The 25757-nt window shown below is 36.8% G+C and overlaps 1 protein-coding gene across 1 annotated transcript in view; it reads left to right on the top strand.

Annotated features, from left to right (window-relative positions):
- The window catches only part of KCTD8 (potassium channel tetramerization domain containing 8), a 201337-nt gene extending 175899 nt beyond the window's left edge, over positions 1–25438 (top strand). The window contains exon 2 of the mRNA XM_028508151.2: positions 24087–25438. Within this exon, the coding sequence (XP_028363952.1) occupies positions 24087–24547 (461 nt within the window). The 3' untranslated portion in view covers positions 24548–25438. The remainder of the gene's footprint in view (positions 1–24086) is intronic.
- The last annotated feature ends 319 nt before the right edge of the window (positions 25439–25757 follow it).

Genomic DNA, 25757 nt, shown 5'->3' with positions numbered 1-25757 from the left:
TTGAGAAGCAAAAGTAAGAGACAACTATTATGTGATTAACTGTTATAATATTTACACAATATCAGGAAAAATATATATATGTTGTGCATTCAAATGGAGAGATCTTAACCTGAGTTTAGATAGGTTAATTTGCCTTCTGGTCTCTCTTTTAACTCTGCTTTTCATTATACCATTCCTCCAATCTAGAACTCACAGCGGCTTGCACTTTGGGAAATTATTTAGCTAGAACTCCGTAACCTGCTTCGGTCTCTGTGGTGCAGTTCCTCTGTAGCTGTCCAACTTTACAATCTCGCTACCCAATCTGTCCAGGCTCTTTAATGTGTCTCTGCTCATACATATATTTTTGTTGTTTTGTTTTTCATTCACAATCTTACATTTTTATTTTATATATGGTGGAAGAGGGAGAAAGGAGACATTTTTCCTAAGGTCTGTAAAATAAAATGTTTACTGACTGAAGAGTGAACTCAGAGATGGAAATCACATTTGAACCTGATATTCCCTAGTGGGCATGTTGTCTTTCAACAGGAATTCTGAATCTCATATTTTTTTATTAAGTTCTCTGGCCCATCACATATCTTTTTTTCTGTTTCCCATCACAAGAGAAGCCATTTTAAAGCAAGCCCTGCTGTGTGTGCATAATAAAAACCCTTCAGAAAAGCCCCATTTTAACAGATCATTAAATTTATTGCCTGTGAGGTGGTAAAAATCCACAATTCTAGAACAAACACATTTTTATTCTTTTTGTTTTAATTTTCTATTAGGACAGTTTAAAAAAGTGAATGTCTTTTATGAAATAACAAACCCTCAAATAAAATCAGCATGCAAGGAAATAGAATGCCTCCTAATAAACAATAAATCAATAAATTTTCATATTGCCTGGAAATGTATATAGTGAATTAAAGATGAACATTCAGTTGGTTTGTAGTTTCCTGTTGTCACATCAGTTATCAAGTCAGAGCTGACAGGCACTGTAGAAATAAACATGTCCTCCCTAATGTCATTCCCGATTCCTAATATGATGATGCAGACTTTGCTTCCTTCATTTGCTGCAATATTTATAACTGGGGGAGACTCCTATGGAGTTTTATGAGGACAATTGAATGGAAGGGCAAGGCAATATATCAGTGAGAGTTGAGAGGCACAAGGCTTCAATAACTTCAGCCCAATTATTCTACTCCTAGACAAGATCTTAGGATGAAAAATTGGCAGCCATGGTAGTTTTGGAGCATACCAAAACTTCTTATTTAGGGTTCTTCTGAGGTTATGGATATGCTTTGTAATTGTATCCTGTGGCCTGACATGATGACTCTCTAATTAGGGAATGCTTCATGTTTGGGAAGTAGTGATAAGAGGTGAAGGTACAAATTCAAAGGCTACTCATTAAGATGCATTCTGTTGGTGGCATGGTTCTCTGAAACTCCCTGTGATTGTGCTCCCAGCTAATTGCTTCCCCCACTAGCTGGTCCTTCACAGTGCCAGGATGCACAGGGGCAAATCTGAGAGGTGACACCAATTGGTACTGACTCAGGAAAACTGCTGTAAAAATAATTAGCAATAGTGCCTTTGGTTAAACACTAAATGCAATGACTGTGTTACAATTATGGTAATGATCAGAAACTCTGTTTCCCGGAGAAAAGAAATGAATAGTACAGAAATCACTGCTGGGGTATATGCTCAAAGACTAAACCTCTCTAAGAGACACAGGATTCCTTAGCCTGTCATCATTTCCTGGGACTTAAACACTTATCTCCTGAGTTCCGCAAGAAGTTCTGATGTCACCAAATAAGTCAAGTGAGGTCATCTCAGCCGGGTCTTTGCACTTGCGATTCTCACCCCTGCTTTCTCTGCCTGTGTTTACACTGCTACCTACTCAGCAGCAGGACACTCCTCTTGTGCAGATCATGGAATAGACCTCCTGAGGCAAAGCAATTTCCCCTCTCAGCACTATTGGAGGTTTCCTGTAGAAAACAGCGGTGTTTTCCTCTACAGAAGAGTTTTTACTATATTATGCTCAGTGCTTGGGTAGCAGTTGACATAGGTAACACATGTTGGCAGGTAAATTTACCCCTCCACAGAATTAAGGAAATACCTGTTTGTTTAAAATCATTTACTTTCCATGTTGACACACACATTTGGTGAGAAAACAATTTTGCCTTTCAATGATATGGAACAGAATAGAAGTTTGTGTGAGAACTTTTCAGTCAAGATGGGAATCAGGACAGAAGTGGAGGTGGGTTACAACTTAAAATAGGATGGTCAGGGCCTGACTCGCCGAGACAAAGATATTGATCAAATCCATGAAAGCGATTGTGCAGCTTAAATCATTCATGTCATGCTTCAGCATCTGCGTTGCCTTTAAAGATTTAATCAGTTATTTAGTTTAAATTATTTATTGAGTACTCACGGTATATTTTGGACCATAAGATGCACCTAGGTTTTAGAGGAGGAAAATAGGGAAAAAATTTTGAAGCAAAAAATGTGGTAAAATATTTAATAACATAAATAACATAATATTTCACCAATGTAAATGTAAACAGAACTCAACAGTAGCATTAACAACCATTATTCCTCCCAAATTTGGGGAAAAATAGTATGTCTTATAGTCCAAAAAATACAAGTGTAAAACAAAACACCTTGAGAATGATACATTTTAACGTTTATTTCTGTGTAAGGAGTCCAACATATGAAGAGTTCAAGTAACTTATTCAAGGTTACATGCCTGGGAAGCAACAACACGAGTACTAGTTACCAATCCTCTGCTATCTCCGAGTATGTTCTCATCTGGTTCTTGGGCACAAATACACTGTTTCCTAAAGCCATTGTAATTACAGCTCTTAGAAAAGGGGTTGACAAACAGTGAAAGTTTGTGTCCAGTGGTTATTATTGTTATTTTAATCTTCCAGCTCTTAAATTAATAAAGCAAGCCTACCATGTGAGAAATGCTCACCTGCCTGGTATATCTCACGTATTCTTACTACAACCCTTCACAGATGGGGAGACTCATTGTAGGGGGGAGTTTCAGCAACCTTCTTATGGGCCCCTCCAGCTAAGAAGAGACCAAGCCTGAGCTTGAACCAGACCTGTCTGTCCTCAAAGACTCGGCTTGTGGCAACTATTCCAGACACAAATCCTTCTCATTTAGTTTCCAATCTAACTGGGGATGGACAGAAACTACTGTGAGTTTAGATGACATAATCTGGGTGTGGCATCTGGTCCCCAGAGCGAGGACAGGAGGCAGCAGGTCAGACTAAGGACTGCCTTGTTGCAGAGCTAGGTCACTGGACAGACAGGTCCCTTTCCCTTTCAGCAAGCCACACCAGAGCCTGTCGGATGCAGCAATAATCTGGGCATTGAAGGTGGAGTGGAATCACCTTGATTGCCACCAGCTGTGAACATTTTACACATGCCAGGTGTTGGCGGGAGGGGGGGGGGGGGGGGGCTTGTGGCTGGATGCTATTGTTAGTCAAGAGGTAGATACTAGGTCTTGCCAGAGGGAAACAATGGGCTCTAAATCCCCCTATCTTTCTTCTGGCAAATTTCAGAGCTGAAAAGGATCCCTTGTCATTATTTTCCCCATTGAAACAGTAATGCATTAGGGTCCATGAAGAAGTTCCTTCTCAAAGGGCATTCTGCCAGTAGCCAGCAGAACTGAGACTGAAAGCCAGCTTCCTTATCATGTCTCCCCACCTGCTCTTTTAATCACTAGGTAATGCAAACATATTCAGTGCATATTTAAAAAAGTAAAGTACAGAGGAAGAGCTCGATTTACTTGTCTCAATGCCTTGGTCTTCTCCCTGGAAAAACTACCCTTATTGTATTGGAGTGCTTCCTTTCAGCTTTTAACATCTTTTATTTGTGGCCCCATTACTTCCAGGGAAGATGCACTTTGCTTTGCTTCTCTGTGCCATGATCCTTAGAGGGCCCCATCCCCATAAAGGGGTGGAAGGGTGTCTGTAATTGTCTGATTCTCTCTGTGACACCGTAAGTTTATTTCTGGAGTGCAGTGATAGCAAAATTGTCTCTCGCACTAATTCTGTTTTCTGATAGTTTTATCACAATAAAGATGGCATTTTGACCTCCATCAGCCTATTTGATTTATCTCTCAATTGGGTCACAATTCGCTATATTTCTTGAGTTCTCAGGTGGTCACTAGTCTTTAATTTTGTGTTGGAATCATTACCCTATAGAAAGTTTACATTTTTACAAATCAGTTTGACATATTTTACCTTTATTGATTCTGAGTTTTATGAGTTATAATACCAGCATAAAATTTTCCAAAAATTTATATTTTCTTTAAGTGTATCAATAGTTTTATTATTTATATTTGGCCCTTTCATTAATCCAGAATTTATTTTCATATATAATGTGAGGTATAAACATGTATTTTTGCAAATGGATAGCTAATTACTTTAACACAGTTAATTGAGTAGTGCATTGCTTTCTTGCTGAATTGAAATATCAAATTTCTATAAATACATGTTTGGCTTCTGCATTTTTCATTCCATTTAATTGGCATAATTTTCCACATTGTTGCAATCCTGACAAAATGTTAAAATCTAATTTGATATCCGAGAAGGAAAGTCCCTTAGATTTTTTATATATCTCAAAATATTGTAGGATGTGTGCACACATATGTATATGCACACACATGTAAATGCATGCACACACGCATGTATATATGTGTATGTGAACATATATATATACATATATTCTTTCTGTAAATTATTTTAATATCAGTTTGACAAGTAGTATAAAATATATTGAGATTTGTATTAGTTTTACATTGGATTTATATACATTTATTTGGGGATAATTACATCTTTGTAATGTTATTCTAACAGGGAACATACAGCTTCTCTTCATTTACTTAGTTTCTTTGAGTCCCTCAATAAAGTCTAACAATCCCCAAGTCTCTTCATCTACCTCTTATTAAATTTTGTATAGCTAATGTGAAATTTTGCTTCTATGCTGAGTGTGATCTGTTTTCTATAGTATGTTTCAATTAGTATTGTTATGTAAAAGGAAGTGGTTGATTTTTGCATGTTAGTCTTCTGCTGGGTGATATCATATCACCTGAAATATTAATGTTACTTTTGCCTCTTTCCAATATTTGTACTTAATTTTTATTACTTCTTATTTTATTGACTATACCCTTCTGTACAACACTGAATAGCAATAATAGTAGGTATATTAGGTTTAATTTCCTTTGATACAAATATTTTTATCCCTCACTATTAGGTTAAGAAATTGTTTTTCTTCCAACTTTTAGTCTGTTATTTTTAAAAAATAAATCAACTATGGATATTGTATTCCATCTAATATTTCTTTATGCATATTGTACTGATTACATTGTTTTCTTATTTTATTTTATCATGTATTATATGTTTTCTAGTGATGAACTGTCTCTATTTTTGAAATAAATGTTACTTGGTTATCATACATTATTCTTTGATACATTATTGGATTAAAGTTGTATAAATTTAATTTAAGATTTTTACATCTAGGCTCAGAAAGTAGATAGATCTACAATATTCTTTCTTGTGTATATTTCTCTTTGGATTTGAGATCAGGGTTATTGATGCTTATAGAATTGATTAAGAATTTATCTTTCTTTTATTATCTGTTCTTTGGCTTAGTTTGTATAACATAGATCTTATAATTTCTCCAGAGATTTGTTTGCTGTAAAACCATTGGAACATGCTTCATTTTTAGGCTAGATCTTGAACTTATTTCCTTTTTAAAAAATTTTTATTTATATACATCTGTATACTTTTTTATTTCTTAGTAAGCCAAAATTGTTAATTTATGAATTTTAGAACATTGCTAATTTGAAATTTATTGATTTCATTGACACTTCATTTTTTAATTTTTTAATTACAGTTTACATTCAATATTATTTTGAATTAGTTTCAAGTATACAACATAGTGGTTAGACAATCACATACTTTACAGTGTTCCCCCTGATATTCCCAGGGCCCACCTGGCACCACACGTAGTTGTTACAAAACTAATGACTATATTTCCTGTGCTGTACTTTACATCCCTTGATATCTTCATTATCACAGTTTTCAGACTTAATGATGTCTTTTCTGTTTTCTCATTATTAGGCACACCACAAGATTGTTTAATTTTTCAATAGCCAGCCTTTCACTTTTTTATGCTCTATAGATTTTTCTTGTCATTTTCTGCTTTTCTTCTACATTAAGCTCCTATTTATTTTGAATTAGTTTGCTGTATTCCACACCCCTGAGTTGAATGTGAGGTTTAAATAAATATTTTTGTTTTTAAGTTTTCTATTAAATATATTTAAATCTGCCTTGTTTTTCTTTCTCTAATATTGCTTTTCAAAAGTCCTGCAGACATTTGCTATGTGGTAGCCTTATTAGTGTACATTTTAAAATAAACTATTTAAAGTCTTTCATTGACATAACTTGCATGGCACCATGCCGAATGAAAATATGAGGTCCCTGTCTTTCTTTTTTGTTCTCTTTCTCGCTGAACTCAAAATCACGAGACATCCAAATGCTATATGCAGATAGAATGGCAAGGAACTGGGACCCTCATGCTATCTCCTCTGCTTACATACAGGAGGAGGGCAAAGGTAGGTTTATAGTTATGAGTATGCAAAACACAGAGCTTATTCTTATGTTGTTATTTATTAATTACTGTATTATTAATTTGTATTAAAACTGTAACCCTACTTTTGTCCACCCCTGTATATGCTCCTTTATTTTCTTGGACTTCATTCGTAAACCACAAGTTCAGAAGAGCAAAGCATTAAACCAAACATGAGGTCTGTCTGAACACAGATTGTAAGACCATGAACTCTGCCCTGTCCTTTGGATGCGAGCATCATCTGTCTTCTTTAGAGCCCCACTCAAACCACTCACTCCTTCACCTGTGGCACAAATCCAGCATCACCTCAAAGCCCCACCTCTTTCATCAAGAAAGGTAGTTGATTCCTTTGCAGAGAAGCTGTTTTTCTGTCCTGGAATATAGCACCTCTGCTGCCTTCTGCTTAGTGAAATGGGCCAGGCCAGCCATACAGACATAGCTCAGGTCTTCTGACAAAGGGACCCAAGATTCCTTCTGTCTATTTCAGTAGTTTACTCTGGGCTTTGGGTTCTACTGAATCATTCTTATTTTTTCCTGTGAGTGTGTGAAACTCACAGGAGTTTTCTCTACTCTTTAGACTGATTCCTTCTGCTTTGTGTCACCCAGAATTTCCCCAAGATCTTTTCTTTTCATGACACTTTTTGTTTTCTAACACTGGCAAGGATTTGGTTCATTGGTTCTCTCTCCCTGCACTTTTCTGTTACAATTTAAAGGGCTTTGTAAAACATTGAGAAATACAACAAATAGTCTGATTTTTTAATTCAATCTCCTCCATTTCCTTTCTGTGCTTTATGGACTATATTACACTAGAGTAGGATATACTCTATATTCTTGATGCCTTATTTCCTGGTGATTTTCCATAAATACATAGTCCTAATAAAAGTGATGTGACTTTGATTCATTTTCCTCATAATTGCTCGAGTTCTCTGGAATGCACTGTGCCAAAAGGCCTTATTTTTAATAGACTATGTATTACCAAAAATTGGATTCTAAAACAACTTTTTTGCCTTGGCCAGTTATAGCATTGTCCTGATATGCCAAGGTTGCAGGTTCAATTTCTGGTCAGGGCACATATAAGAATCAACCAATGAATGCACAAATAACTGGAAAAACAAATTTATGTTTCTCTATGTTTTTCCTCTCTAAAAATAATGAATACATAAAACCTTTTTTCTTATTGATAAAATAGGTAAAGCATAGAGCAATTCAGACAAATAATACTGAAAATTTTTGTTATAAAGTTTTTCTGGTTAACACACCTTAACCATTCTTATTTCCTTGTGATCTACAAAATCAGAATCGTCTGACTCTTTTGTATAATCTTTGGCTTTGACCTTGCAGTTTTGCTGGCAAAATAGTTCACGGTCTATTAAAGGTAAATGGAGCAGCCTGCCATTCAAGCTGCTCCATTCTGAGTCTTCAATCATAGGCTAAACATCTTTTCTTTTTTATTTATCGAATGCCATTATACAATCACAATTGTATTAAAAATCAATTATAATGTGATAATTCCCAATTAATTGGTGATCTTTATCTATAGTCCTTGCCATAGAGTAATGGTAGCTCTAGTTTAGATCTTTGTTATAGATATTTTTGCCCTAAAAGCGGTGCATATATTTGAATTTTTAATCCAATTGCAAGTATTTTGTATAAGTAAGTTTTGTAAAGTGAACAAAGAGTGACCACCCAGGTTATCTTCAATGAACTCCATAACTCAAAGTAGGCTATTGGTTTTTTGTGAATCTTGGGTTCTCAGCACTTCCTGGAGAGTCATTCAACAGGCATCGTACTGGAAGCATACTCCACTACTAATGCTTCATATAGTAAACAATTTTCTACCTTCAAGGTTTCTAATAAGTAATTATTAATATATTATAATTACACATGATTTCTCAATGCATTCCAAATGTAAATGCTTCTTTTACATAGCCATTTGAGTGATCCATGTTAAAGGTGTTACCAGTGCATCTTTTTATCTTATAATAGTTTCATTAGCACCACTTCACAAGTTTTTGCTTTAATCTTTGAGGCTTTAATGTCAGAGACTGATGCTACTGCAGCTATGAGAATATTAGGTTTGGACTGAAGCGCACTACAGAGTTGATATGAAAAGTTCAAGGCACCTCCACCCCAACAGAACCTATTCATTAAGTATTTAGACTGTGGAAGCTCTCAGCAAAAATGCCTGGCTTCATGTCAGAACCTTTGCTGAACAAGAGGCACACGTCATTGGAAGGCTCAGTCTTGAATATGCCTTCTTGTACAACGAGAATTCTAATATTTTGGAAATTACAGTACTTGGCAAGTCATGAGTGTGAGGATAATTCTCTCATCTCTATTTCTTCTCTGCTATAATTCTACATCATTTTACCCATGTTTCTCATTATTTTTACTCTGTAAACTTTATAGTTGGATTTACATCCTAAATATATAATTTTCCTTTAAAACATATTTATTTCTCGACCTGTACCAACCCAAAGTAAGAGGCTTTTTTTTTAATCCAAAAAAAATATGCATTGTAGAAGACAGTGCCACGTAAGCATTTGTTTTGAAAGGAAAAACCTTAAATCAAGGTTGCCTGGTTAAAGTGACTTGGTGCCAATAATGGTCACAAGGAACTGAGTTAGAATGCACAGTTCACATTTTCATGTTTTTAGCCTTTGAAATTTATCTTTTGTTAAAATAAAGTTGCAGATAATCTCCAGAAATTCTAACACTCAGGTACAATTAAGAACTTTTACTCTCATTTTTTTACAGATATATGCATTGAAGTTTAATGTTATCAAGGATTAAAATTCATGAGTAATGTTAGTTTTAGTTTAGTATTTTAGGGAAGCTGGTTTACACACCATTCTCAGGATTTGTGAGGCAGTGTCTCTTGGAGGATAATGCAGCATACACTTAGGAGTCTGACAGATCTTCCTCTTAATCCATCTCTTCCAAATGGGACCCATCAAGTTCCAGAACCTCTCTTAGCCTCGGTTTCCTGTGGTGTAACATAGGCATAATAGCCACTAAGCTTTATGAAGTTATTGCGAGATGCATATGAGTTGCTACATATAATGTGCTTAGCGTGGTTCCTGGCCCATAGTAAGTGTTCAATAAATGCCCCTTATTACAACCTCACACTCACTTGGTAAAATATGAAATAAGCAAAACTGTCCAGGTTGCATACTAAGTTTGTTTCTCTAAGCTCCTTATCTCCTTTAACTAGTGGCTGCACAGGAAAAGGTGACACGAAGTGACATATTGCCTTGGATATGTGAAACGCTAATTTGATTAGTACAAAACATCTTGATTTCTGTATTTAACCACCCTCACATGATAAAGTATATAGTGTGTGTTTTAGTGTGTGTATCTTTGTGTTTACCTTCTGCCCCTATCCACTTTTGCAAACAGAACTCCACCCCCAGGACACAGGAATGGATTTGGGTCTCGGTCCGGGACAATAGTAGTGCCTTCCCCACTCTGGCCACAGGCTCTAAGGCAAGGAGGGGGCACATGTCTCTGCTAGTAGAATAGAAGTAAGTCTCCAGGATTTTCTAAATTATATATATTTTTATTATAATCATTTGCTCACAAATATATACTGATTATGTTTTTATGCTCGACTCACTCTAACATCCACAGCTTTTTGATCAGTAATGTGAAAATGCATAGAATTAAGTTTATGCATAAAGCACTAAGTGTTATAGTCCTTCCATGGCAAATGCAGCCCACATGCCACTCCACACACTTCAGGAAGAGAGATTTCAGTTATATTTCAATGTTTTGTCTGATAAAATATCTAAATAGGTTTGTGAAAAAGATAATTTCTGTCAATGTTACTATTTTATTTGTTCTAAAATACCTGTTTTATAGGTTGAGCTGAGAGAGGGATTACTGAGTCACATGCCCAAATATGACAACTCCCTTTGAGCTCTCAGTATCTTCTACTTTAGTTGGGGCTGGAAGGATTTGTTTCCTGCAGTTGTATCTGTGAGCTTTTTGTTCGGACATGTAAAGGCCTTCCCTCCCCCCCCCCCCCCGCCCCCATCAATAGTTCAAAGCATCCCAGGGGTTTTCTGTTATTGAACTACCCAGGCTACTTGCCTCCCAACCCACACTCTTGCTTCAGATTATGGGGCTGGGTTAGTAAGGTATTATGATTGGTTCAGTCTGAGTTATAATTTCACTCCTGTAGCCTGGGGCTTGGGGTCTGTTACCTAAGGTAGATAGTAGCCCCAAGAATATTTTCAGACACACATACCAGCCAGTAAAGAATGTACTCCATGTATATAATGGTACAAAACAGAAATCGAACCACCATTTGCACAGGTGGAGAATTGAAGATAAGAATACACATGGTCTTTAGGAGACTATTAATACTTCTAGTTTGGCTTGAATAGAGTGTGGGGGTAACTGAAAGTGAATTTTGGAGTTTAAAATGGGACTGTGGCACTGAAAGTTTGATTTATGAGACCAAGATCTTTGGTAAGTTTCTGAAAGCCATTGACATTCCCTGAGAACAGGAACTGTAATGTTTCTGTGATATGTAGCTGGGATCTTAGTGTGGAGAGTAAGGCAGAGATTCGAGATAAAAAGATCTCTAGAAGGTCATTGCAATAGGGTCAGTAAGAGGTTAGAAAGTTATTGCAATGGATTTAGTGAAAGGTACTGAGGATCATAAATGGACAGGTGAAGACTGATGATGAAGGAAATAATTGAGACATTATCAAAGTAATTTAATGTTTCTGTAGCTATTCATATGAGGAGGGAAACAATAGAAGTGTGGAATAGGAATAATGACAATGATTCTAAGATTTCAAATCTGTTGATTAAAAAGATTGTGGTGTTTTATAAAATAGTAAACAAAGGAGGAACTGGTTTATTGAAAAAATAATAGTGCAGTGATTTTTCAGAACATAGTATTTGAAGTTTAGGAGATGCCCACAAAGCAGTAAAATCATGGGCTTAGAACTTCAAGGAAAGACCAGGAGCTAGACATGTGAGTGGAATCAGTTATAGATGAGACACAGCTCTATGATAACATATATATAATGTGGGGGTGGGGGGGCTGAGTGTGTGTGTTTATAGAGAGAATATAATGTGTTATGGGAACAAATGTGACTGACATCAAGAGACTATGAACCTTATTATGCAAATACTGGCTGATCTGTATAATTGAGGAACACTTTGACTGGATGTGATCATTGTTTTACAGAATCTTAAAGGCTATTTTTTGGAAGAGAAAGAGGATTACAATCTGGCAGAGACTGAAAGAGATTACAATTTAATAAAGATACTAAGATATTATGGCTCAGATTCAATGTTTAGTTATTAAGAATAATATTGTGCTCACTTATGTGAGATGCCATAAGGCAACCAAGTGCCAGACATTAGACCAAGTAGATTTGTATTAGTTTCCAATGGCTGCTATAACAAATTACTACCAATGATGGCCAAAACAACAGATTACTTTGCTTAAAGTTCCAGAGGCCCAGAGTCTGAAACTGTTGTTGAACAAAAAAGGGGAATTCATCTGCCTGCCACCGCAACAGCCAAACTTGTGAAGCCTATGCTGTGTGAAAGAAAAGAGGTTTTATCAGATTCTGCGTGATCTGGAAGAATGAGGGAGCTCATCTCCTACACAAAAGCCAGACAAAGCCCCGCCATCCTCAGCAAGACCCAAACAAAAGGCAATGCCCAGAGTGCCTGATCCATTTTAGACTACCATCATTTGGAGCCCACAGGTAGCTGCTACATGGTCATCCAGGTAGCTTAGCTTGTCCCCCACTGCTGTCTGGCTTTAGGCTCCATCTGGGAGCTTGTGTGCAGAGCTGGTGAAGCTACAGGCCATGCAGTTACTCAGGCTGCGAGTTCACATGATTGTACCAGCAAAAGCTTCACCAGATCAGTGAGAGAGAGAAAGAGAGTCTCTCCTGGAGGCCATGGGTCAAGCAGCTACTAAGGCTATGTGGCCCTTGGAGAGAACAGGCCAGGGTACCATCCAAATGTAGGTCCCAAGTAGCAAGCAATAAGCAAGTGAGAGTGTTTCTTTGTTCCCCTGGGACGATATCTTTTTTTTTTTAATGTGGAGCAGACCAGGTGCTTTTCCAAAACAATCAATTATTTCATGGGCTTTGGGTAGGTCTTCCTCCCTGCCCCAACCGATCCCTTCTTTCCCCAAGCTAGACTGACAGGCCTCCTTGGTCCAGCACCTCCTGCCACCATCTTGACTTCTACTGCATGCCTGTCCACCCCCAACTGGTACCAGAAGGAGTAAGAGGTCCTTTTCCTCTATCCAATTATCTTGCTAACCTTGCAGTTCTAAGAGTAAAAACACCCCCCTGCCACCACTCTTGGCCATGGAGGGTACTCCTCTGATGCTCTCAACTCTGCACCTCCCATACTCTAGTCCCTGCAGGTAGCAAGTTGCCCACACTCAGGGCCCTCAGACAGAGAGTTACCAAATAAAAGTCCTAAGAAAAGGGACCCTGGAAACCCTGAGTGGCTTCTCAGGCAGCACCTGATGGCAGCCTCAGCAGGAAGGGTGGGGCATCTGCAGCCAGGAACAGGACCTCTGACCCCCAGGGATGGGGGTAGTGGGGGTGCAGGTGGAGCATCTGCCAGACAACACAGCCTCACGTGCAGAAGCTGGATTGCAATACTCAATGTCCTCCCGTTGGCCTCAGGTGGTTCATGAAGGCATTCTTTTACTGGCTGCACACCCTCAGTACTGGAACCTCCCACCTCCGGCCCTGAAGAGTGGGGCTAGGTGCACATGTGTCTTCCACATCCCATTTCCACAGCCTAGATTTCTTCCACAGCCTCCCCCTGATCCCCTGCAGCCTCTCCTGTTCCCCACCCTCAGCCTGCTCCTGGCAATCAAGACAGGCTGTCTATGAGCATCAAAGTCACTTTCACCAGCTGAAATCCTTGTATCAGCTGGGCCACATCCCCAGAGGTTCTAGGGGAAACTGTTATGCGCCTCGCAGCTTCCGGTGGTTGCCGGTACTCCTTGATTTGTAACCAGATCACTCCAGCTGACTCCGTGGTCACATTGTGCCTCCTCCTCTATGTGTATCAAATTCCCTTCCATCTTCCACTTATAAGGATACCTGTGGTTGATTTGGGGTCCATCTAGAAAATCAAGAATAATTTCAAGATCTCAAAAATTTTGATCTCATCTGCAAAGTGAGGTAAAGTGAGATTTATAGTTTTCAGTGGTTAGCACCTGCTGTATTTCTGGGGCCACTACTGTAAGGCTTTCCCTCACACATAACTTTACTTAAAGCAACTCTAGGCGAGAGGCACCGTATTTTTATTCCCTCTTAAGCAAAATAGAAAAATGAGTCTTACAGTCACGCTTGACATAGCTGGTAGGTGTCAGAACTTCACTTCTAGCACAGTTTTACTATTTGCAAAGGCTGAGCATTTGCTCAAATGGTCGCACATGAAATTAGACTCTGCTGTGAGCATGCATGTTTCCATTTTGTACTTATTATAGTGAGCGTGCATCAAGCCGCCTCCATAATAGGAACATTTTTGTAGATCTCAAAGTGAAAAGAGACAGCACTCATGTTAAACAGTCTGACAGCTACAAAACGTGCATCTCACTGACCTTGTTGGGAGTACTTGAAAACGTTTATTGGCAGGCAGGCACTCGAGATCTGAAGAAATCTAACAAATAACAATCCCCTCAACTATGACTTTCTGCCTGCAATTGCCACTGCTCCTGGATCCTCAGTATTAGCCGGGGTTTTTTGTTTTTTGTTTTTTGTTTTTTTCCTTCTTACAATCTCTGCATCCCCATTGTCACCAAGAATTTTTTCCTTAGGCCTGAGACAGCTGTTTTGTATTTTATAACAAGCAGTGATAATTTACAACCAGCATGGTTTTATGTTCATATAAACTTGTTACACACAGCACATCATAAATGCACCCCTGATTTGTATTTACAGAGCATCTTTTTTCTTTTCCTCCTAGAATCATCAGACGTGTGTTGTAGATATAAACTCTCAGCGATCTTGCTGAGCGCCACGTAGGTTTTCTAATCCACTGTCTATGGATATGGGACCAGTAAGAGTAGGCTTGTGCTCACATATTTGAAAAGCAGTAAATTATCCCTTCCGTATAGTATGTGCTTGTGAAAGCAGAGGCCACTAGAAAGTATGTGGCAAAAAAAAGCCCTTCTGATAATAATAAGCAATGGCAGATTTGAAATTAAGAACCTGGGAATTAACATGTCTTAATTCCAGAGTCTACTAGGAGCTTGAGCATCTGTATGATTTGTTTTTGTGGGGAGGTTTGTCTGTTTTTGTTTTTGTTTTTAAACACAAATGGTGAATGTCCCGCAGAACCCTGGCTCCCTGGAGTGAAATGCGCAGGTGTCCACAACCATTCTGGATGTGATAAGGCTTCTGAAAAGACACTTGAACACCTAATATCTTTTTCTACTACAAATATTTCTATGAAAGTATCAGGTAATCACTTAATTATGTAAAGTAATCATATAATCACGTAAGTAGTATAAAATTCTTTAGCAGACAAAGCAAATTTTTCCTCATTATTTACGGTCCCAGAATAGTTCTTATTTCACTTTAATAACATGAAAAAAACCTCCCCAAAGGAATTTTTTTCCTCACTACAATGATTGTAAAGTCCTTAAAGGTCACTGCAAATGGTTTATCTTCTCTCCAATTATTTTTGTTATTGTTTGTTTGTTTTTGTTATGTCCTGTAAGCTTAGTTATACCTGGGTTTATCATTTCTAGTTGAAACAAAACAAACAAAAATAATTTATTTGGAACTAAAACAATTCTCTACATGAGTAGACATTCTTTAGCTTTTAGTGCTAAATTTCATTTAATCCAGTTCAACACGTACTGAATTGTTAGCCTCGTCTCAGGGGTGGGTACTCCCATAAATGCAAAGATAGATAAAATGAAAGGGAAAAAAAAAACTTTGTCCCAGATTGACTAATGTAGTTTGTGCATTTGTTTTGTGGAGCAGAGCACAGGGGTGTAAGTTAAAAGTTAGTACAGAAATAACTTTTATTTAAGACAAAATGGATTTCCGATTTTGAGATAGATTCAAATAAACTGCCATGGGTCACTTAGAGAGTGAGAACTCACAAGAAATCACATACAATGTGAGAATGGAAGGTTTTATGCTGAGAGCACCATTTGGAGCAGGCTGAGTAGGGCACGGAACAAGGGGAAAATGCTATCCAGACAAAGGGAAACAGGTGTGGATACAGCCAGGCATTTGCCACTGACCACCAGTGTATTCTGGCTGCTCTATGCAAGATGAGTTGGGGTCATAACAAACTGAGGACAGCCCTCAATGCCAAAATGTGGCATTCAAATTTTATTTTTTAGGCAGAGGAATTCTTTGGGTTTTTGCGCAAGGGACTTGAAGGAATTAGACTGCAGGGATATTTATTTGGAAATGTACTGGAGAATGGTTTGAAATGAGACTAAAGTGGAGTCGGAAAACTGGTTAAGAGACACAGCAAGAAGTAATGAGAAACCTGCTATAACCAGTGGATATGGGAACAGAAGTGAAGAGCTAGTTCGGGAGGCACAGCAAGGCTAGAATTAACAAGACCTCGAAGTTAATTGAAAATAAAAGATGAATCCATTGGGTAGCCAAAGGTGATCTTGGACATCATCTACAGAAGTAATTAATAGGAAGACACAAATTTGTAGAATGGGAGAAAGGTGAAAGGACCACTTTTGAAAACCTTCTCCATTTTATGTGTTCCATTAAATGTACATTTCTCTCACAATTTTCCTAGTTACAAATGCTGACTCATTTTATTAGTGTCTTTGACTCAATGATAAAACAAATCATTCTCCTGCAATGTGTGATATTAGGAAGCTTAAGACACAGTCTCTGGTCTCACGGAAATTATAAGCTTTTTGAGGAAGATAGGAAACCAGAGATGTGCTATTGGGTGAACATTTATGGGGGGATGATTGGAAAATTATTAATCATCTAGGTGAGTATTTAGTAACATAAAAGGTAGTGAATACTGAGTATCAAATGAAAGATATAGTCAGTAGTAAATACTACAGGAATTTACAAGAGCGACAATTATTTTATTATTTGATCACGTCTTCATGATAAGCTAAAAAGACACAATCTTCGCCATAAAACATTTACAATTTTACAATTTAAGATTTAGAGACACACATGTAAATAAACGAGTACAATAAAAAGTTAAGTACAAAGAGGATCACAAGAGTATTTTAGTGACCAATCATATCAGGAAAAAAAAAGGAATACCACAACTTGTTTTTCTTTTTAAATTCCTTCTTTTACTTTCTCTTTTTCTCTTATTTTCCTTCATTCATAAAAGTGGTTAAGTAATACTAGTAGAAACTATATAAAAATTAATTTTACTCATTCCAATAGCCTTTTTACTCTATGACTTTTTTGTTTCAATTTACTATGAAAATGTAACTGATAAATTAAAAGTAATTTTAGTTCTTAGCTCATTCTAATCACAGCTTATCCCTGTTCCCACCTTCAGGCCCTACTCAAACTTTAGGTACAGCTGCATTACTGTGCTCGTCTCCCTACACCTGCACTACTGGAAATCCGGGAGTGTGTGTGTGTAGGTGTGTAGGTGTGTGCCCTTCATCTTGTAACTGACACTATGCCTGTCTGGTACATAGTAGGTGCTCGACAAATGTTCAACAAAAATGGAGTTTTTTCCCCTTTGACTCAGGCGCTTAACACTCAGAGGCATGTAGTGCTAATATTTGAGATAGATTGGTTCATTCTGTTCAAGTACCACATAAACATTCACACACTATTGAGTTTAGTACTATTAAAGGGTAATTTTCTTTCTGGGAATTGTGTCTCCTGCAGACACATTTTACATATCCAGTCTTTTTTTTTTACCATCCCTAGGCAGGTAAAAAAAAGCTTTTCTCAAGTGTGCAGTAATACACATAGACTTCATTTGGAAATGCCTGTGTATTCCAAGAAATAACAGGAAAGTAATCTCATTGAAGGTTCCCACACCCACAGCTGCCTGGAATCACACGTCTTTTTTAAAGGTGAAAATATTAACATTTAATTTCTGTACTATACTCTTCACCCAAAAGACTTATTAAGGCAATTACTTCCTCCTTTATATAGCAAAGTAATATAACCCAATGGAATTAATTGAATACCCTGATTTGCCCAATTTTACAAATTTTGGTTCATCATAATATCTTCAAATAGTTTTATTTTGTTTAATGTAATGTTTTACTATTGCTTTTACGCCACACATTTTAATAGCTTAAAGAGAGCTTTTGTGTTTTATTTTCTCAAATAAGTTCCTTTTAGTACATGAGGATTTAATGCTTAATAACCTCTCAAATCTGTTATAGAGAACTTTACAACAAAATTGCTTTGACAACAAATTGCTTTGACATGTATTATCTCTTTTCTTATTATAGCCATGTAACAGTATTACGATTCTTATTTTAGTTTTAATAGAAAAGAAACTAAGGCTGAAATAAGCCAAGAGACTTTTCTGTAGTTCACATGTTCATAAGGAGCATGCATAGAGCCAGAATTAAAAGGGAAGAATTTGTATTCTTCATTTAGGTAAGCAAGTATGCTGTACTCTGGCAAAATAGCACCAGATATTTATGCTGAATAATAATAAAAAAAACATTTTGAGCATGTAACATGCAAAGCACATCCTAAGTACTTTACATATATTGGCTTATGTAATCTGTGCCAAAACTCTATGAAGTTTAAACTTAAGAAATCAGAGATCCAAAGAAGGTAAGTGATTTGTCTAAGAAAACACACCTGACAAGTGGTTAAACTGGGATGCGAGCCCAGCCAGTCTGCACTGTGTTGCTTTAAGCGTCACTCGTATTGCTGACGCAGCTGACAAGAATAGACTTAATGAAACAAGTGCGAGTCAATGATGTCTCCTAGGACTACACTTCCCATCAATGAACTTAAAGACTTTATCTTTGAACCTGTAATTCTGTGAAGTACGTTAGTGGAAATTGAATTTTTCCCCTATTCGGAGAGGTAATTGTTAATAATGGTAAGCTTTTAATGTTTTATATTTAATATTTGAATAGAATTTTACTGCCTAGAAAATCCCTTCCTAGGCATTTCATAATTTAGGACTATAGAACTTTATCACATTTACAAAGTTAGGCCAATCCCAAAATATTAGCCAAGGACCAAATATTAGGGAGGTCTGAGCCAAGGTCAAACCAGATTTCCAATGCTATTCCCTCTCTGAGGAAAAATACGAGCATAAAAAATGAGTATAATATATATGTATGTGTACACTTGTGTGTACTGACTGTGCCTTAAAAAATAATTGTGGACAAGCATGACCTAGGCAGCCAGCTTGCAGTTCTGCTAGGTAGGGCTTTAATTAACCCTGAAAACAATCAACTCTCGGATGAAAATCCTAGTCAATTTAATGGCAAATAGCCAACTGAAAAATGAAAGGCTTAATTGTCCAAATGCTTTTTTGAAAGTTTCTAGATGTACATATGAATTGAACACCTATAAATAATTAACTTCTTTTAAAACTTAAATTTCAAATGGGCATGATATTTGTTTATTTACTTGTTGCTTACTTTAATATTTAGTGATGATTTTCTTTATGTGATGGAAGAAAGCCCAGCTAAGTCTACCATATTTCATATTTTAAATAGTAAGTCTGATTGGTGTCTAACTTGGAGGTCGAATTGTTTTTAAGAAGATCGTTTAGGTATATAATTGATTCTATTACTAGTTGAAGAGACAGATAATTTTCTTGAAATCAGGCTGTTCCCACATGTGCAAGATTTAGTGTTATTTATATAATTATTCACATTGTGTTTAAGAATTTCAAATGGCTTTGGAACATTGAATGTGATGATAAAAAATTAAAGCTTTCAGTTATCCTTGGAAACTTATAATTAAGAGGTATCTACAAGAAAACTAAGCAACCAGAGTAATCATTATTCTCTTTCAGTTCATTTTTCTCAAATTTCATGTCATAAAAATACATAAATCATTTTGTTATTGTACTTTAGTCCCAATTTGAATCCACTAAGTTTTAAGTAATGATTCAAAGCATTCTTAATCAAATAGCAATAATAATATCTAATATGTTATATATTATTAAAATTTTTAACACAAAAGGAGATTTTTTGTTATACTTAAGAACTTATTTGAAAAACTGTCATAGTATTCTATACATTGAAAGTGTGGACAAGATAAAGTCAAACAGTCTCCCCTTGGTCATATATAAACATCTGAACCGAGTTAGTCTCCTGGCTGGGGTCCAACTTGCCTACAGATAGCTTATGAAACATTACTGAAAAAGGAAAGCACGTGTTTGTTAATTCTTGTTGATACCTGTAGCTATTCTAAATTCTTTCAAAAAATAAAAGAAGCTCTTAAAAATCATAGTAAATTCAGGTGCTAACTTCTTTTTGTTCATAGAGTTTAAAGTGTACAGTGGGAGATATTCGGATGTGCCCCAGGCATTAACAAAGTTATAAAACTTCACTAAATAGCCAACAAGCTTCACCAGAGCATCTGCTATGTGCCTCTTCTAGCTCCTTGCACAGAGCATGGCACATCGTGGTGCTCTGTACAATTCTCTTGACTGAACGGATGAATGTCCTCTCAGAGAAATCTCCCTTGGTCTTACACTAAAGGAACAATTGATTTCCATCGCAAATAGGCTGCATTCTATTTTTCTTGTGGAGTTTCTGCATTTGTGTATGTATTGGATACAGAGGCTTATTTCCATGAATAAATTGTGATGTCATTAGACATAATAACTGTGTATAATTTATTTAGCTAAAGCCTGGACTTTATATAACTCTGCATTCTCCCTAGTGAATGCCATTAACTTTTCCCCCAGTGAATACAAACAGAGTGAAGCATTTGCTTCTGCGTTGCCTAGTACAGTTGACCCGTGACAGGTTCGAACTGCACAGGTCCGCTTATGCATGGGTTGTTTTCAATAAATACACACTGAAAAGGGATTTCTTTTTCCTTGTGCTTTTCTTAATAACATTTCTTTCTTCTATCTTACTTTATATTGTAAGACAGCATATAGCACATGTAACATACAAAATACGTGTCAATCAACTGTTTATGTTATCAGTAAGACTTCTGGTCAACAGTAGGCTATTGGCAGTTAAGTTTTTGGGGAGTCAAAAGTTGTCCGTGTATTTCAAACTGTGTGGGGGGTTGCCCCAAACCTCTGTGCTGTTCAAGGGTCAACTGTGTCCTTTTTCTGTGCTGTCTTCCTCTCTAATATTCTTATTTTTTCTGCCTGGATATCTCCATCTAATGTTCTAGCCCCATGCCTTTAACATAAAATGATTTCTCATTAATCATTTATCCTTAAATGTAAATTGGTTTTCTAGGGTATTTGCAGTGCAATTCCTTAGTCATTATTGGGAATGGAAATTATAGATTCCTTTTTAGAGATTTATGGTTAGAGTAATGGAGAGTAGTGATAGAAAGGATAAAAACATTGATTTATACCCTATGTCATACTGGGCTCATACTGGGCATGCAGCTAGCTTAGATCACATTCAGCTATAATGTTAATTAGATGAACAGATGCTGCACCTCCTCCCCTGCCCAGATTGCATAAATGTATACATATGAACCCTTCAGCAAATGCAAAATCTCTAGAGATGGATCTGGACATCTCTGTATTTAAAAAAAATGACAATGATATACTCTGATTGTTGTGAATTATGTTACTCAACCCTCTTTATGGTATTTCATTTCATCTCAAAATAATCCAATGAGGAAAGTAACTACTACCCATTTAAAAATAATGAAATTGACGTTAAAGGAGCTAAGTGTCTCTCTCCAGGCCACAAGGCTGTTTACTAGGGAGATAGAACTTGGTTCCAGGCCAGAACCATTTTCAGTATTATTGCCACTAAAATCTGGTACCACTGAAAACTGATCCTACAAGTAGCATACCCTTAGTCAATGAAGAGAATGGTTAGGGACCAGCCAGGGTCTACCAGTCAGGGTTCCAGAAGGAAGGGAAAGTACATTGTTTTGGGTGATTTGAGAAAAGTTGAATTTTGACAGTATACATTAGTGTGGGCAATACCCTCATGCCATTTACAATGAGGTGGTTAATACATGTGATCCTGGAGATAGGAGCCTCAGTTTAGTGGAATCTGGAAAGAAGGGGAGCAGAGGGAGGGAGAGAAGGAGGGAAGGAGGTAGAGAGAGTTGCCAAACATTGCCATGTCTCTTGGTCCAGGGATACAACCAAATTATGGAAATTGTGGGAGAGGAGTGGTGAGGCATAATCTTGCATGCTTTATCATTGACTGAATCCAACTGAAAGCCAGAGGGCATGGGGTCCCCAGAACATAGTCTGTGCACACCGAGCACACAGGATAAAGGAAGGCTCAGAATACCTCTAGGTAAGTCAGTCAGCAAGAAGTGTTAGGAGTGCACCATCTTCACCCTCGCCCCTCAGGTTCATGCCCATTCTCTTTAGCATAGATGGCAGGGCAGAGACAGGAAAAACAGCTGTTTGCTTTTGTTTTCTTTAACCCATGGTTGCAAATGCTTCTGAAATGTACTAGTGTACTTTCGTATTAAGCATTCATGAGCATAGACATTTGTTTGAAGTCTGCTACATTGCAGACAAAACAAGTATGGAATAATGGATAGGCCTGCCTTCAAATTAGGTACATATTATTTACCGCGGTGTTTTGGGGTTTTTTTTTGGTATTTTTTATTGGTTAGGTACAATCAAGGTATAGTTTACATACAGAAAAACTCACCCACTTTAGCTATGTAATTTTGTCAGTTCTCACAAATGCATACAATCCTATAACTAACATTACACTCAAGATACAATACAAGATATTTCCATCATTCCAAAAAAGTTCTAAAGCTCTTTGAAGTCTTCAGTCCAATTCAACTGAATATTTGGTATCAATATTTGTTTCTTGTGATTTTATAGGACAATTGATGTTAGCACCCAGGCAGTAAGTTGCAAGTTGCACACAGTAGATGCTTTGTAAAAAGTATTTTTGTTGGTTTGTTTTTCCACTCTTCTGAATAATATAAACTACTCATATTGTTTATACACATTTCATATGTAATAGGCTGAGGGAGTGTTCATAATTTTAGCTGCTCACTAACGTCACCTGGATCTATGAAATGACCCAATAGCCAGGTGACACCCACTTTAAGCAGGATGTCTTGGACTGAGACCAAGGTTTTAATGATGTAAGCTCACCAAGTAATTCCTTATGTGCCTAAGGTTGACACCTTATGAATTAGACCAATTTTTATTAAGTCTGGCTGCGCAGTGGATTACCTTGACAATTGCTTTAAAATACTGATGCCTTTCCCTCCACACTGATTTATATAACTTGTTCATAAAAGTTGACTACAAGAAAAAAATTAGATTTGGGTATCTCAATATTTCGGAATGGTTAGGCTCCAGTTAATCAAGGTTTTATTATAGTTCTGGGTATACGGTGGTGTTCAATAAATGTTAAATAGATGTCCTAATCTCACAGCAGAGTCAAGGAAAATAAAATATGCTCTCTCTTGGAAATAAACTGTGTGTGCATTTGAAATAATTATCTTGGCAAACTATCACTTCCTGAAAATTGTCCTCCTAGGTAATTTACCTCAACTGGTAAGCCTTGTATTTTAAGAGAACACTATATTTCAACTATATTTTTTTCACCATAATATTAGGTACATATATATCTTACAGCACTTTCATAATTCTCTCCAAGGAAATAGACAGGAAACAAGATTAAGAGACTGAAGATAAGATTTAAACTGCCACCCACTTGGAAGAATAAATGATGCTATTGCTTCTCAGAGCCTGGAGAATACTGCTGCTTTGTAGGATAGAGCAATGATACTTTCTGCTTTCATAATGGCAAAACATATATAGAATGAACACCTAATGTCAATAACTAGAACAGGAATGAATTAACTGTCCAATTAAATGGCTATGGAATTAGCAAAATATTTATATATAATAACTTCTTCAGATTTCAGGAAATAGTAACTAACAAAAATCTTTAAAGCATATAGTTAGCAATGACCTTTGTAAGGCAGAAATGCTCATTAAGCAAACCTCCCAAACTTTATTTTATAAATGATTAATCAGCATGTTGCATGGTTTAATGCAGACTGACTGCCCTAGGTGGTGTATTTAATCCCTCAACAAACAGCATTTTTCTTAATATAAATGTTCTTGGTTTAAAACAAAGGAACTATAATCCTGATTAATGTGGCTCATTGGGTTGGGCATTGTCCTACAAACGGAAACACACTGATGTCTCTCTTCCTCTCTTTCTCTCTCCCATCCCCTCTCTCTGCAAATGAATAAATAAATAAATAAATAAATAATCTTAAAAATCCAAATAAATTACAAAGTTTATTTAGTTTGACCTTTTCCTTTCTTACTCAGTTGTTCTACTTTTTTTTTTTCCTCTTTAGGGCCACCTCAAAAAATAGTGTCACCAAAACAAGAACATGAAGACAGGAAACATGACAAAGTCACAGATAAAGGAAGTGAAAGTGGGACTTCCTGTAATGAGCTCTCCACTTCCAGCTGTGACAGCCACTCAGAGGCAAGCACTCCCCAGGACAACCCACCCAGTGCTCAGCAGACAGCAGCTCACCAGCCTAACACCTTAACTCTGGATCGGCCTTCCAAAAAAGCTCCGGTGCAATGGATGCCCCCGCCAGACAAACGCAGGAACAGTGAACTCTTTCAGACACTCATCAGCAAGTCCCGGGAGACAAATCTTTCCAAAAAGAAAGTCTGTGAGAAGCTCAGTGTAGAAGAAGAAATGAAAAAGTGTATTCAGGATTTTAAAAAAATCCACATTCCAGATTATTTTCCAGAGCGCAAACGCCAGTGGCAATCTGAACTGTTACAGAAGTATGGGTTATAGTAATGATCACATTCCTACAGTACTCCAATGACATTCAATGTTTACTACAGTGTCACTACCTGACTGTGTCTTCACAATGGTCAGCGTGATTCTTGCTGCTCTTCCGTTTTGTGAACAGTGGATGTGGGACAGTATTTTCTTTTATTCCTTTTGTTGTTGTTTTTAGAAATATTTAAAAAAGAACAAAAGAAAGCCAATAAATATGAATAAAAAATGGTGTGTCTGAATCAAGCCACTTTTCAAGAATGAAAGTAAAATGTGCATGATCAAGAAGCTTAGAATCTTGATTTTTGAACTGTGGTCAACTGGATATGTTTGTCATTTGGTAACTCATTAAAAACAAATCATCGTATCACTCCAAATACAATGACAATATGGATGAAGCAACATCAAATGTTAGATGATGGTTTTAGGACCCAAATCCAAAACTGTTTAAATGTTAATGCAATAAACCAAGTATTATTTTTGCATGAACACAATGTTACAAATAAATCAAAGACATAGGGAAGATCTGTTTGATGCTTGAGAAGAAACCATATTATAAAAATGTAAAGTAAACAACATGTTTCAGGTAAAGCCTATAAATGTAAACTGCCTCTAGGAGATTGAATTTTATTTGTCCTGGAGCTGTGATTTCTTTGTGTATGTATATGGTGTTCTGTATGTTATGATGGTGTAAATATGCCTTATACTGTTGTGTTATGGAACTGACATTCACCCATTAATGCTAGCCATGATTGTTTCTGTGAAATGAGTGCTTACATCAGGCTGTGAAAATTGGTATAATGATGTTCTGAAAGACCCTACTATTGTGTTAATCAAAATAATTGAGGGAAATGGTCAAAAGCTTTATGTATTTATTAAAGGGGGAAATATATTAGAATTCCTTGATTTCTACTGACTCTTCTTTGAACATATTCAGTTTTTACATTGTCTTCAACTTTTTCTTAAAATCTCAAGCTGGAGAATGATATGTTCAAACTTAATGTTGACAAATTAGAATGTTAGTATATTTCAAAATGTAGCTAAAATCAGGTCCAGATAGTGTCGGTATTGATGAATAAATCCTTAGACCACAAAGGAAAAGAGGCTTCATCTGAGAATGCACTAAAATTTTATTCTAGCTGACAATGAGATTTAAAGCTTCTCCAAAAACAATTGGGAAGTTATTTCTTACATATTAAGAGACAGAAATGTCAATAGCAAGCTA

This window comes from Phyllostomus discolor, chromosome 1, assembly GCF_004126475.2.
Source record: "Phyllostomus discolor isolate MPI-MPIP mPhyDis1 chromosome 1, mPhyDis1.pri.v3, whole genome shotgun sequence".
NCBI classification, from domain to species: domain Eukaryota; kingdom Metazoa; phylum Chordata; class Mammalia; order Chiroptera; family Phyllostomidae; genus Phyllostomus; species Phyllostomus discolor.
The sequence above is the reverse complement of the archived record's forward strand: the minus strand, read 5'-3'. Positions and strand labels throughout refer to the sequence as shown.